Source organism: Equus przewalskii, chromosome 23 (genome assembly GCF_037783145.1).
Source record: "Equus przewalskii isolate Varuska chromosome 23, EquPr2, whole genome shotgun sequence".
Taxonomy (NCBI): Eukaryota; Metazoa; Chordata; class Mammalia; order Perissodactyla; family Equidae; genus Equus; species Equus przewalskii.
This window is the reverse complement of record NC_091853.1, coordinates 11,307,578-11,322,878: the sequence shown is the minus strand read 5'-3', so window position 1 is coordinate 11,322,878 and position 15,301 is coordinate 11,307,578. Positions and strand designations below refer to the sequence as shown.

The 15,301-nt window shown below is 44.5% G+C and overlaps 2 protein-coding genes across 9 annotated transcripts in view; one reads left to right on the top strand and one right to left on the bottom strand.

Annotated features, from left to right (window-relative positions):
- The window catches only part of BRINP2 (BMP/retinoic acid inducible neural specific 2), a 109,217-nt gene extending 101,558 nt beyond the window's left edge, over nt 1-7,659 (bottom strand). Inside the window, exon 1 of one of the 3 annotated variants that reach the window (XM_070591361.1) lies at nt 7,451-7,659. The gene's annotated coding sequence lies outside the window, so the exon portion shown is untranslated. Of the gene's footprint in view, nt 1-1,042; nt 3,814-7,450 lie in introns of those variants that run through there. The other 2 variants (XM_008522153.2, XM_070591360.1) reach the window with 2 other exon arrangements.
- ASTN1 (astrotactin 1) overlaps nt 7,542-15,301 on the top strand; it is a 291,298-nt gene continuing 283,538 nt past the window's right edge. For 5 of the 6 annotated variants that reach the window (XM_070591359.1, XM_070591357.1, XM_008522143.2 and 2 more), the window contains exon 1: nt 7,636-8,044. In XM_070591359.1, the coding sequence (XP_070447460.1) occupies nt 7,762-8,044 (283 nt within the window). In that variant the 5' untranslated portion in view covers nt 7,636-7,761. Of the gene's footprint in view, nt 8,045-15,301 lie in introns of all 6 variants that reach the window. The other variant, XM_070591356.1, reaches the window with a different exon arrangement.

The following is a 15,301-nucleotide window of genomic DNA, read 5'->3' as shown; positions in this document are numbered from 1 at the left end:
ATCACGTTACAGTGCATTAGCTTGATTATTAGTTAATATTAGGCTTAGGTCTATATACCCTGGATAAATATGTACCAGGCAGAAGCACTGCTTGGTGAAGAGAAAACTCCTCTGGGCTGGAACAGCAGCTCCCAAGTTCATGCTCCTGCTAGAAGGAACACTCCAGGCATCAGGGGCCTGGGCAGAGAGCTGCACATGCATGGTTCTTCTGTCGGCAGCCTGCTTCCTGCATACAGCTGTGAGCACAGGCACAGGCACACACACACACACACACACACACCATAGGCAACCTTAGACTGTGTACCCAGATGATCACAGAAGCAGGGAGAGAGATCGCTAGGTAAGCCCAGCACACGCCTTCTTCCAGCACAGCGATGTTCTCCCCTGTGTCTCCAGTGCGCTGCTGGGCTCAACTCAATCAATGGGGTTTCTGCCACCACCCTGGGGAGACTATTTGCAGCCTACAGGGTTCACTCTTCAGAATTTTTTTTCGTGGCTGCCTGTGCATGGCAGAAAGAGACAGGCCTCTACAGATATGCCACAGAGCTCTACAAACGTGTGAACGTAGCTCTATGAACATGTGAATATAGACGTATCATGTATCAAGACCTCAGCTCTTTGCGGTCTTCCCAAACACAGTGAACCACGTACAGCTCAGTCCAGCACTGGCTCGGCAGGCAAAAGCCCTCCTCATCTTCTGCAATTATGCAGCCCGATTGGATTTTCTGAAGCTAATGGGAGTTGCGCTAACTTTGAGGACTTAAACCAGGCAAAAGCAATATAGGTCAGGCAGAGTGCCCACGCCGAGTGACAGCCATGTAACACCGGGAGGCAATAACAAGGCGATCTCTACCAAACCCAGAGTCCACTGCTCAGCTCCACAAGACAGAAACTAAGAGGTGGGATCATTCCCCTCGCCTGCAAACCGCCAGGCACCAGAGCAAAGGGTTGTAGGAGGGCAAAATAATCTCCTTCCCCGGGGGCACACCAAAGGACAACGAAAGGAGGATAGAGAAAAATCACCAAAACCCTGCACTGTTACCTTGAAGCCTTGCAAGAGCCCTCCTTGCTGTATCAGCTGCTCCCCAAACCTCCACCGACTGGGAGGAGACTCCTAAAGGATTCCAGGTTTTTGTGCAACATCTTCCAGTGGCAGCTCTCCAAAGTTTTTACTTCATGGTTTCTTGTGGCTCTTTCTCATTTGGGGAAACGCGAATGCCTCCCCCTCAGCGTGTGAGAGGCAGCGGATGTCTCTTTTCAAATTTTGTTGCTCCCCGCTTTGCCGCCGCCGCCGCCGCCGCCTCTAGACCACTTGCCTGCTGCCTTCCCGCTGAGCAGCGAGGGGCCCCGGCACCCACAGCATGTCTGAAGCGGGGCTTCGGCGCTGGGCCGGGGCGCACGCGGTAGGAGAGGGAAGCAAAGTGCAGAACCCAACCGCGGGAGTCCCCTGTCCCTCCACCGAAGAGAAACCCGAGATCTTGCCTTCCTTCCAACTCTAAAGAGACTCACCCGGCCTCTCTCTCTCTCCCGAAATCTCTGCCTTGCACATGAGCAAAGACAGTTCCTCGGCTTCACCGCTCACTCGGCTGCCTGCAGACCTGCCCCTGCGCTCGCCCCGCACGGCAGGTGCACATCCCCCGGCAAGTCCTAATGGGATCCTCCGAGCTCAGCCTAGGCGCCGCTCCAGCAGCCGCCGGCAGCTTCCGAGGCGAGCCGATTCCATCCCAGGGCTGCAGCCCAGCGCGTCTCTGCTCCGACTCTGCGCTCCGTACCTAAGCAGTGTCACCTGCAGACTCAGACACCAGATGAGTGTCTTAAGATAACAATGCTGCCCTGCCTGCCTCTCTCTTTCTTTCTTATGCACGTAGGTTGGCAGCCAATGGGACACAGCGCCACACTCCCCGCAGGCGCCCATTGGCTGGGCGGCGTGGCAGGGGGCGGGTTCGGAGCCTCTCCGCTGTATCCTTTGGTTAGCTGGCAGGCTGGGGTACCAGCTTGGTTAACCCTCCCAGCTTTGCAGCAGGGGCTTTTTGGTGTGGATAAGGAAGCCTTGGATAAATTCACGGCTGGGGAGTTGGAGACTGTAAGAAGGCTGAGGAACAGGAAGAAGCTTGGGAGCTAATTACATTTCTTCTAATCTTCCTGAGTTGCAATAATCATTTGTCCCAGACCATTTTGTTTGCTTGCTTAACCAGAACTCCCAAAGATAGGGACCCATTTGAGCCATTTTCCTTCTAATTTAAAGTTTCATTCAGTTGTTTTGTGCATTTTAGCCTCTTGGTCCTGCATTACTTAATTAAAAATGAGTCCCCAAGTGAGAAATACTTATCTCACAGTGTACACACACACACACACACATAGAGACGCACACATCAGAGATACAGCAGAGAGGCAAAAGATAGCAGGAACTCAGTAAGAAGCGCAGAGAGAGGAACAGATTTAGAGACTCTGAACAGCTAAATCAAGAAATATTCCGTCCCCAAACCAGGATTGTGAAGACAAAGAGGAGAACTTCAGATTTCTGGGGAGAAATTAAGGGGGAAAAATATCCTGCTTCCAAAAAAGGGAATTGTTTTGCTTGTGATGTTTTCCTTCTGTGTGTCCCCTTTCACTTCTGTGTGTGAGGAAGAGGGACGATGGCTCTCCATTTGATTTTTAAAGGAAGACTAGAGAAATCAGAACAGGACCTGCCTTGTTTCTGTGAAGCAGGTGTTCTTGCTGAGCCTGTGAACTGAGAGAGAGACAGAGAGAGAGGAAAGGTTAAGGAAAGAAAGTATTAACTTTGAATCAAAGAGTGTGAAATACATTCTTGATGTCCTAATGAGGATGCAAAACTGAATTATGTCCAGCTAACTAGCATACTACACTAAATTTGGCGAGAGCATGGGAGGGTAATTGTTGAAGAAAAGTCCAATTCAACAGAAGAGCTGGGGGTTGGAGCTGGCAAAGGAATTTGGGGGGCTCGTTCTAAGTCGTGTTATGGGGGAATATGGAGAGGAGAATACATAGTCAGAAAGGGAGAGAAGCGCTTCAATTTAGTTTCCTTGAATGGAGAGCAACATCAAAGATTATTTTGTAAAAAACTAGAAAAAAGAATAAAAGAATGCAGAGGTTTATTGAGTGCCAAAGTAATAAAAACTAAAAAGCATCAGGGAACCAGATGTTCTGAATGAATGAGGAAAAAGTTTGACCTTCTCCATACTGTAGGTATCTGTTTGCTGAGCTACAAAACATGTCAGAGAGCCGTGGTCCCAGAAGGTCCCCAGCTCTCCTGTTGGATAAAATATCCAAGTGAACCAGTGAAAGCCTACAACTGTTGCTGGCCAACTGCTGAGTTATTGACTCCTGAGCTTCTTAAGACAGAGGCCCCCTCAACTTGTCCCAGGTGACAAGACACTGGATGTTGAGACTCTTGTAAAATAGGAGAATAGAGTAGTTGAACAAACGGCTATTAATCTCAGTGGACAGAAAGTTAAAATTTCCAAGATCTCTAAAGGAGAAGGAAAGGGGGTAGAGTTGGGAGAGAAGAAAACAACTTGCAAAAAGAAAAGCTTGACTGCTTTCTTCTCTTAGGGAGGCCCAAGCCATGTAAAAAAAATTTAATGAGGTATAACATTAAAAAGTCCACAAGTGTACAGTTTGATGAATTCCTGCCTATATATGTGTCCATGCAATCACTACCCACATCATTTCTAGGGCCCCAGGAAGCATGCCCTGCCCTTCTCTGTCAAAACCCCCACCCTCCATAGATAACAACTACTCTGACTTCCATCATCAAAGATTAATGTTACTTGTTCTTGAATTTCATAAATATAGAATCTGAGTATACACTCTTTTGTGTCTGCTTTCTTTCACTTATCATTATGTCTGTGAGATTCGTCCAGGTAGTTGCATGCTTATTTTTCAATGCCGTGTAGTATTCCATTGCATGACTATATGACATTCATCTATTCTCCTGTTGATGCATATTTGAGCTGTTTCCATTTTTTTTGTCTATTATGAATAAAAACCTGCTATGAACGTTCTTGTCAACTTCTTTTGGTGGACACATGCAATCATGCATCCTTCGTATGCAGCAAATAGTATAAATCACTTAATTTGCTTTTGGCTACTACATGGGAGAAAATCTCATGAAGAAGATTCTGAAGCCTACTTTCTTTCTGAAATAACTGAAGAAGGGGATAATGTCAAAGGTTATCACTACTGAGCACCAACTAAATGCCTAAAATGTGTCAGATCCTTTACATGCACAATCTCGTTTCCTCCTCATAACTACTCTAAAAAGTAAGTATCATTGTTTCTCTTTCATAAGTAAGAATACGGAATGCAAGACATTGTATTAGGAAATGGCTCTTGGCCTCCTAAGGGGTGTGTGTGTGTGTGTGTGTATACGTGCTCTGTGAGAGAAGCTAGGAGGAAAGGAAGTGATGGGAGGTCTCACTGCATAGAGGAGGCTGGAGATTGGTCTGTGGAGATGGGAGGATCTGGAGAACACAGAATGGTGCATTCCAGGGGGGCAGAATGGCATGGGAAGAGGGAAAATGGGCTTTAATTTGATTGCGATGTGTATGTGTGATGTGGGTGAAGCGGGCAGGGATAGTGTAGTAAGCAATAAATCTGACAGAATAATCAGTTTGAGATTGGAAGAGTTTTTAAATTTTCAAACCATGTTTGAACTTTATCCTGTAGGAAAAGGAAAACTTTAGAAAGGCATGATGAAAGCAAGATTTCATGAAGATCAACCTGGTAATTGAGTAAAGAGTAGGTTAATAGCAGAGAAAGCATTTGAAAGCTATTATAAGAGTCAAGGAAAGAGGCCACGTGTATTTGAATCCAGGAAGTTGGACCTCAAGAGAAACAGTCAGCATTGGCGATAACAGCACCTGCTATTTTGTAGTGCCTTAGTGAATATAAGTACTTGAACTTATATGATCTGTGGCCTGTGGGATGGGCAGAGATCACTGACCCTATTTTATTGATAGACACACTGAAGATCAGAATGGTCCAGGCTCACCTCCAAATAAGCAAATTATGGAGCTGAGACTTGAATACAAGTCTGTTGTTTCACTACATCATGTTGCCTGTACCCAAAGGTAATGATTGAGAGGCATATAAATTTCTCCCAGTCTCATTTAAATGTAAAACATCACACAGTACAGATGGTCTGGTTTCCATGAACTTCAACCTCTCCCACACCTCTAGGTATTTAATTCCCTAAGAGGAGGCCATGTGATATTGTATCCGTGTTTACTGGAATCCAGTGCCCTGGCAAAATACCAGCTCTTTTTATTTGTATAGTTCTCTTGCTTGACCCTTCCAAAGAGAAAAAGGTCTATAAAGCTCAAGGCACCAACTTCCAACTATTTCCAACTCTACATTTTAAATGGCCATTTAAGTCATGCACTCTGTTTCTTGTAAATGTGAATAAGAAAGCATGTAAAGATGACGATAGATAGGCAAAGAGTACAAGATATTGACTATCAGAAAGTCAATCCCAATGGTTCATGTTAGTTTTCTAAAATGACTCAAGACACTTCAGAAAATTAGAAAGATTTCAAAATAAGAGTAGATTATATGCTACTCAAGGAGTATTTTTCCTCTAGAATCTGTCCATGCTTAGGAGGTATGCAAATGTTAACTGAATGAATTACCATCATCCATGAACTTCAATGATTATCACGTGTGCACCTAGATGTACCATAACTGTGCAGTGGAAAGAGCACTGGGTGCAGAAATATTGTTTGTGGTCTTAGCTACACCCCTTCTTAGCAGATTGATCTTGGATAAGTCATCTCACTATTTAATTGGCCTCAATGTCATCATCTGTTAAATGAGCAATTGAACTAACAGACGATCTGGTAGTTTCACGCCATTTCTCACATTCTAGGACTAAGTGTGTTTTCATGGCATCCACTCTAATTTTTCAAAGGTAATCTTTGCATAGCTGAGTTTAATACTGCTTTTTATGCTAGGGAGAGTAGGAAAAAAGGATTCATGGAGTCTTTCTCTCCCTCAGTACCTCCTAGGGGAGCAATGAAGATGAAGATGAGTTTTAGAAAGGTCATTGGCTGATAAATCTTTTTTGCAGTAGTTTGCAAAGCTACATGGTAATATACCTCTGGGTTAGTTATCAGATACGTCAGATTCAAAAGACTCAACTTGTAATAAAGTATTTCTGTTCCTTTTTGTGGTAAGTAGATCTTTCACCCCTTAAACATGACCTTAAATATGGCTCATTTTCTCTATTATCCATCAACTAGATTAACCTTGTGAAATATGTGGCAAAAGCTTTTTTCTTTTAAAGGACATGCATTCACATACACCAATAAATTCACACCAGGTAGAATGAGCACGAAATTGTTTCTAAAATGGGGATCCTCTTTGAAAAGGGAGGTGCATTAAATTCCTGGAGAGTGGGAACTACCTATCACGCTGTCTTGCAGCATCTCGTATTTAAATCAGCATTGAACAAATGATGTTGGAGAGGCAAACTTTATAAATGTTATTGGTTATCGCTTGAGAGAAAGTTCCATTAAACATCAGATTCCAGCAGGAACAAACGTCACTTTCCTACCACTGTGTGTTTATTGCATACTACCATCATTTTGCCAAGGCAACTCTGTCCAGCACTAATGGGAGCAAAACTTGTGTGGATTTTTGTTCTTATCTACCCTGTTCTACTCTTTACTGGGCTAGGATTGACTTGGCCCATCCCCAAGGATATTCTTTTATTCCTTTTCCATTTGTTAAGGGTACTTAGAAACTTCAGTATTTCTCACATTTTCTTCCAGCTCTGTTCTGTTTATTGGATTCTCTAAAATTAAAGGCTCAACATTTCTTTGAGCTAGCTCTACTTTTCCTATCAATTATAGCATTCCCCTAATCACCTTTATATTGGTTACCAAAGATAACATTTGTAACAGAAACAAAACAAAGAGGCAGAGAGAAGTTGCAAATAAAAGTTCTGATCTCCTGCTTAACTGCATGCAGTACACTGGCCTTGTTCTCTGTTGTTCACATCTACCTCTTGATCTATCTACATCTATACACCAAATATTTCCTTTAAACATTTCTGCAAAGTTAGTTCTGAGTAAAAATACACACGTGCCTGTATTCCAGCACTCGCTTATCCAATATACAAATCCAACTAGTGCGTAAAAAAAGACAAGAATGGGACCCCGTACATCCACAAAATAAATAACTGGGAGTGGATTTGCATCTAGAGAAAGATTCCCCCCCACCCCGCCCCCACCTGCTCTGAGGAAGCGCCTTTTAAGGTGTGTGCCCTTCCCAAACCATCTGGATGATGATGCGAGAGGGAAGATTTTGCATTGCAAAGACAGCTTTTTAAAGAATGCTGTGCAGGTAGTTAATCGCCAAGAGCGTGCTTATCCTGGGGGATGCAAAGGAGGAGAAAGGCGGCAGCACCGGCTGCCTGCTGGGGGCTGACCTGATTCCCTAGAATCCTCAGCTCGCTTCCTCCTTCTTCCGACGTCCTTCCTTCCCTTTTCTCCTCTTTCCTCCCTCTTCCCCTCCCCAGAGAAGCAGCTCCGAGAAACAAAGAACGCGGGCTCTCCTGGCATCAGCGCTTAAGCCCAGCACACTGCCAGCGGCATCTCGTTCCGGGGACCAGGGCTCTCCCGCTCCACATCCCCTCCCCAATCTCCCCCGCCTCCCGCGCTCGCTCGCTCGCTCGCTCCCTCCCCTCTCGCTTCCTCCCCCACCTTCGCGGCGCTGGGAGGAAGGCGGCCCGGGCTCAAGATGGCTTTAGCCGGGCTCTGCACCCTGCTCGCCTGCTGCTGGGGGCCGGCGGCGGTGCTGGCCACGGCCGCCGGCGATGTGGATTCATCCAAGGAGCTGGAGTGCAAGCTCAAAAGCATCACGGTGTCGGCGCTGCCCTTCCTGCGCGAGAACGACCTGAGCATCATGCACAGCCCCTCGGCCTCTGAGCCCAAGCTCCTCTTCTCGGTGCGCAACGACTTCCCGGGAGAAATGGTCGTGGTGGACGACCTGGAGAACACGGAGCTGCCCTACTTCGTGCTGGGTGAGTCCCAGGGGAGGTCGAGGCGGCCGGAGGCGCTGGCCTGGCGCCCCCACCCCCCACTCCGGCTCGCAGTGCACACCTACTCGCCGGCGACCTCCCCTCCCCCACCGCTGCCTCCCTGGATCCGCCCCGCTCGCAGACCGTTCTCCACACCCACTTGCAGGCTGGTGCCTCATTGCGCTTGACTTCTCCCGAAATCCCACCTGGATGCTGGGCCCTCGACCTCCCCTCAGCCGCCCTGCCCCAAAGGAACAGGTTGCAGGCGTCTCTCTGAAACCTTTCCCAGACTTGACCTCCCAGATTTCATTTGGGAGCACTCTGGCAGAGCACTTCTTGTCTGGTACCAGCTCAACTCCCATAAGCCCTTCTCCCCACTCCCTGGCCACATGCTCCGTTCTTTGCTTCACATCCACTGGACACCCATCACCCAGAGCATTTCCTGGGGGAGTTAGAAACAGGTGTCCCCTGTCACCTTGCCAGGCATGTGCAGGCCAGATCGCTCTTGCTGAATCTCTAGTCTTCGCTCAGTGAGATCTCTTTATCTGTCACCAGGTTACTGACACTCTCTCTGGCCTTCCTTCAGAACACTCAAGTTTCCTATACCCCTGGTGTCCATCCTGGCAAGTCCTCCCTCCATGCCCACGTGTCACAATCTTCTCATTCAGCCATCTCCACATCTCCGTGTCATATCACAATTCCTTGGATAAAGAAATCATCCAACTGTAGCCTGTTAGTGGTGGTGTCTTCTTTGTTCCCAAGGCTGCCTTAGGTCGGCATAGACATTCCTGCACACAGGCTGACTTCCCTGGGCAAGAGGCTCTTCCTTCCTCCCTTTGCTTGCTTGTTTACATCTTTCTCTCTCTGTCTCAATACCCCTATTTTGATTTCCTTAGGTCACAAAACTCCTTCAGATAACGGGAAGTCTACATCACTTCTAATCCACCCCTCTTTTTCTCTGCCAAAGATATTGTGGTCCTGCTCCAGCATCTTGCAAAGCCCCACAGGTTCATGTGACTTCGTTAACCAGAATTGCCCCCACTTCTCCATGTGCAGCTGTGTCTCTCACCCTGCTGTGCATGCCCACCGTACGATCCATTTCTATAGTGGTGCTGTCAATCATTCTTATTTTCCCCAGGATAGAATTCAAAGATAACCACAAGTAAGTCTCTGGAGCCAAGAAAAAAAATGAAAATGCCCAGGAGGCTGTTCCATCTACTGAACGCCCTCCCAGCTAGAGCCTACTGTGCAGGAACATGGCTTCCTGACAACCATGGGTAGGCTAGAGCCCCAAGTGGAATACCACCTAACGTCTCCCTCTTGCTCTTTCTTTACAAGAGATATCGTCACACTGAAAACCTTATGAAGTGGGTGAGTAAAGCCCCACTCTCCAACCCCTGTACAAAAGCAATTTCACAAATTGCTTGGTCCTTTGAAAAATTGGTTTATAGTTCCTGGAGTGCAGCTTAGTCAACCCCATTAAGCCCAACCTACACTCTTGATGGGTTTATTTATTTTTGCATTAAAAAACACCAATAACATAATAAAAACTGGGGGTTGGCTGGGAATGGGGACATTGTGGGTATGCTGCTCATTAAAATGTACAATTGCTGAGTTATTCAGTGGATGTAAATTTCATGTTGAAGTCATGCTGATGTGCAAGTACAATCTGTTCATCATAGTACATAAGAATAAGAATAGGGAATTACTTCCCAATTCCTAGCCCAAAGAGCCTGTTTTGGGCCCTACATGCAGTGTTTACTGTGCATGAAGAGGGATATATGTGGTACATGAAAAAAGGAAGATTGGATGAGCAGGCATTCAAAATTCCACTCCCTTTTTTGCAGAATCCCAAAGCCAAGGCCTAAAGCCATGATGTGCCTACTAGGATCCAATGTACACAGCAAAAGCCCAGATGTTAAAGAATGGGTTTTCTGCACCTCTGTGCAAAGCTGCCCACTGCAGCACCCTGCTGGAGTTGCTATGGTAACCTCCTGCAACTCGTCATTTACACACAGGAACAGACTCTCACTTCAAGGCCAGATGCATTTGTTAAATGCATTGATTGTCCCCTGCAGTCCCAGCCCGTAGGATATGGTCAGAACCAGAGATGTGCTGGTACCTATCCATTCTGGCCTGGTATTCCCAGGGGGAGGAGGAGTGAATCTCAGCTTGAGTGGTGGAGCAGAGCTGGGCAGAAAGGGAGGGTAGTCCAGGTTCATGGAGGGTAGACTGAAGTGTAGGTGTTTTTGAAGTTAACTTTTGTGGCCCTGGATCCTGTCTCTCATGGCCAATAGTAAGGGCTGTAGTGACTTTGGTTTAGAGCTTTCCCTACTTTTATCTCTGAAGCCAAGTTTGCTTAATCCATCCCCTGGAGGAATCTGAATCACTCAGTCCTGGGACTTTATTGAGCATTCATGTGCCTGGCACTCTTAGGCACTATTAGGATACAGACGTTAAAGGAAAGAAAAGGCTGCTGCCCTCAGGTGCTCTCTAGTCCATGGAAACGCAGACTGAGATACCTGTCAGAGCTATATGTAGTAACACCTGATTGTAGGGGGTGGATGTTAAGGGGTATAGGGGTGCTGAGGAAGGAGATGCTTGCCTGGTAAGGGCAGACTCCATGGAAGACATGGGCTTGTATAGGGCCTTGACCAAAATCAGATCCTTTGGCTTCCTTTTGTCTCCAAGGCCAAGTCCTATCACTTCAAGCAGGCAAACAAGGATCTTCTCTCTGACTGCAGCCAACTTCTCCAGCCTCTTCTCCCTGCAACCTGCCGTGGCCGTTCAGGACTCTTTCAAGACTTTGCACATGCTGTTCTCTCTTCCTAGAATGCTCTTCCCCCTTCTCCACTTGGCAGTCATCCCTTCTTTATAACCCCTGCACACGTTACCGCTCTATGAAGCCTTCCCTACCCTTCCAAGGCAGTCTTAGTCCATCCCACTTCTGTGCTCTTTGTGTGGATTAAAAAAACAAAAGGCAAATGAACAAAATTAAAGATAGATTAGATTTGGCTTCGCCTAGGAAACGGTGAAGCCATTTGAGGTCATGGAAATAAGGATGAGCAAAGGATGGTGGTGGGAGTGAATGTGGGAACGACGCATGTGTATGGCACCATACAGAGGTCAGCCTTGTGGTAGGAGAGTAGTGAGGATGGCACCTGGGCCCATAGAATGGGGCATGGCTATCCACTTAAAAGTCAGGCAGGAGAGGGCTGCCAACGTAGAGCACAGTGAGGCCTGACCCCAAGAGGCTGGCTTAGCCATCAATGGGGTCGATTCTGCTTGTGGGATAATCCCAAGAGGCACTGGGGGAGACAGCATCTCCTGTTCTCTGAGGTCAGGATTACAAATTGTGGTGCGAGGGCTATATGCGACTTTCTGTTGTGTTTTTGTTTGGCTACACATAGTTTTAAAATGTTTTGAATTTGATTGTTTTTAGTCAAGGCATGCCGTCTCTAGATGGCCATACTTGCTGCCAGTACTGATGGTACTATGGCTGACCCTCTTCATGCTGCTTCTCTGGCAACTCTAAGCCTGGTAATCTAAGCCCTTGCTTTCAGAAGTGTTGTAAAACTCTCTACAGTATCGCAAGATAACTGTAATTTCTACTTTAAGGTATTTAGACACATAGGCCTAATTACCCTCTCAGGAGAATATAAAAGGTTTGCCAAATTAGTCAATTAAAATTTCATATCTCAACTAAAATTTCAATTTTCAAAACAGTAGACATTCCTGCTTTGGGGGCGTTTTTGGTTTTGAGACAACTGGTTCACCTTAAGTGTGGCTTCCACACCGAAGTGTGGTTTTCTGGGCTGTGAAGAGAACGTGTTGATCAGTCTCATTACTGTTTGAAGGGGGTGCGCCTCTGTTTCAGACCCAACTGCTGAGCTTGTGTCTGCGGAAAACTTAGTGAAGAAAGCTGTTTCTCTTGGGCCTGGGAGTTTAGCTTTAGCTGTCGTGGCTTTTGATTGAAGGAAGTGCTCCTGAAGATAAATCCCTCAGCCTCCGGAGATGTAATGAGCTCCCACAGGCAAGGTGCTGGTTAAAGTGTTTGGAGCAGTCCAGTGTGCTGGCTAAAAGGACAGGCTTTGAAGACAGATCTGGTGTCAACTCCTGGCTTTCCACTTCTTTCAACGGTGGAGAAAAGTCAGGATTGGAGAGGTTAAATAACTTACCTTCACATGCCTAATAATTGATGGACCCATCACTCAAACTCAAGTCAATAAACCTTTCTCTTAGTTACTATTTTATATGCCTTAAAATTTTTCAAAATCTGTTCTTTTTCACAATTGGATAAAAGGAGCCCTGGCAATGTTTAGAATAGGGAAAGCTCACTCATCTAGTTTGCGTGGATGAGTCCTTTATGGTTTCAATGTAAATGCCTTTTGAATATTCTTGCCCATTGAGTGGTTTCTCACAAAGCCTTAATTCAGAAGAGGGTGAACTTCATCAAGAAATATTTACCTAAGTAGGCCTACTTACCTAAGCAGAATTGGGGAATTCTTATTTCATTCATAGTTTCCAGGTTTGGGTACCATGTTCCATGGTGTGTCATGGCACCCACAGTCAAGATGAATAAGATAGGATCATGGAGTTGAAGATCACATGTCCAGTGCTCTTCTAAGAAGGGCCCCAAGAAATGCAAACTGAGAATCCCAGAGAGAATGCTCCACTGTCAAATGGAGCCATCCAGAAGGTGCTGTGGTCTCAGCTCCTTGTCCTAGGCCACTGACCTTTGTATTAGGTGGCCTTGTACTTAGAATCCATGCTTAGAACCCAGTGGAGCTGCTTGAGTAGCAGTTCCTGAGCTTTTTGATTGGCACCAAGGGTTATATTGGATATAATTTTCTACATACCGGTGAGCGTTTGCCTAATAGGAAGCATCCCTAACTTTTTTCACACATCTTTCCGTCTCCCCCTTTGAGAAGAAATTTTAAAATTTGTTTCTTTTCCTTCCTTTTGCTCTGTGCTACAGTGAGCTGCCTAGGCTAACAGTGAATAAATCCTTATAGAGTGGGAGCCGCACCCAAGCCATGGGAGGGTGGGTGGTAGCAGACTTCAGGTAGGGTCTGCAGCACTTACATAACTCATACTAGCAGAATGCACTAATTTAATAGTATTTTGAGGGTTGTTATTTACTGTTTCTCTAAAGAAATGTAGATTTTTATATCAAAGAAATTTTGAATGCAAGAATGATGAATTTTGCAACACTTCAAATGCTCTTCTAGTTATCCTGATCTGGCTTGAATTCAAGTCATTGGAGTTTTGAAGGAAAAATAAAATACAAGCTTAATTTCTTTATTCATCTTTGGAGGAAAGATTGAGGTCTCGTTTTATAGAGCTTATATATATTTTTTCTTTCCTTTCTTTTTTTTTTTTTAAGGAATGTAATTAAACCTAAAAGGCTAGTAGTTTCTCAGATTAAGGCCAGTTTACGAGAACAGAACTTGGCACCTTCTCAGCAGGGAGATGCCAAGTCTTTATTTCTTCACTTTTACACCAAGTTCAAATATATGCACACAGATGGCAGAAAAAGCTCTATTTTGAGCAAGTTAATCTCCTAGGACAAGTTAAGGCCTATAGTAATTTCTCATGTCCCACAATTTGGCATCTATCTCCATTTTTTATTACAAATATGAAATAGTTATTTTACTTTTTCATCACATACAGTTTAAAACTTTGAGAAAAAACAAAGTGCCTCTATTGATCCCTAGGTTTCCAAACAAAATTTGGAAATATTAAAATATTGCTGATGGTAATCTAAATTGACGTGACGACTTTCGTAAAGCAATTTGGTATTGTGTAGTAAAGTTGAAAACGTGCATGACTTACGACCTATCAATTCCACTTCTGGGTATTCAATACACAGGAATTCTTACGTATATACACAGGAATATTTGTAGCAGCATTGTCGGTCATAGCAAAACCTGGAAGCAACTCAATGTCCGTTAACAGGAGGCTAGACGTATACAAGGTGTTACAGTCATCCGATGGAATGTTATCTGTCCATGAAAATAAGGGAGTTGCAGCTACATATACCAACATGGATAGATCTCAAAATGTAACCTTAAGTGAAAATAAACTAGCTGAAACATACTTACAGTACAATTTCATTTATGTAAAATTTAAAATAACATATTCTTTAAGGATCCGTACGGATGTGGTAAAAGTTTTTATTAAAAGCAAGGAAGCAAAAAACACAAAATAAAGAATGAGTGTTATTTCTGGTGGAAAGAAAAGATAATGTGAAAGAGGAGGGAAAGAAGAGGGCTTCAAAGTTTCTGGCGGTACATAATTTTTCTTTCTCTTTTTTTAAAAAGAGAAACCTTAATTTTTAATGACAGTTTAGATTTACAGAAAAATTATGAATATAATTACAGAGTTATATACTCCACACTTAGTTTCCCCTGTTATTAACATCTTGTGTGAGTATGATACCTTTCTTACAATTAAAGAACCAATATTGATCCGGTCCTGTTAACTAAAGTTCATACTTTATTCAGATTTCCTTGTTATTTACCTAATATCTTTTTTCTGTTCCAAGATCCCACGTTACTCTTAGTCATCACATCTCCTTAGGCTCCTCGTGGCTGTGTCAGTTTCTCAGGCTTGTTTCTGATGACCTTGACAGCTTAGAGGAGTACTGGTCAGGTATTTTGTAGAATGTCCCTCAGCTGGGATTTGTCTGATGTTTGTCTCATCCTCAGATTGGGACTGTGCGTTGGAGGCAGCAAGTCATAGAGATAAAGTGTCATTTTCATCACATCATGTCAAGGGTACATTCTATCATTATGACTTGATGTTGACCTTGATGACCTGGCTGAAGTAGAATTTGTCAGGTTTCTCCACTGTAAAGTTACTCTTTTTCCCCGTATTTATAATGTACTCTTTGAAGAAAGTCACTAAGCATAGCCCATGTCAAAGGAATGGGGTGTTATGGTCCACCTTTCTGAAGGCTGAGCATCCATGTAAATTATTTTGAAGTATTCTGCATGACAGAATCATCTCTTATCCCATTTATTTATTTATTTAATCATTTATTTATATTATATGGACTCATGAATATTTATTTTATACTTAGGGTTATTATCCAATACTACTTTATTGATTTTATTGCTCATATTGTTCCAGCTTTGGCTAATGGATGCTCTTTCAGATGGCTCCCGTGTCTCTGTGACAGACCACTGTCAATTTGGGTTTTTGTTTTTTGAGTACTTTATTACTTTCTGTCACTACAAGTGGCTCCAGGCTCATATT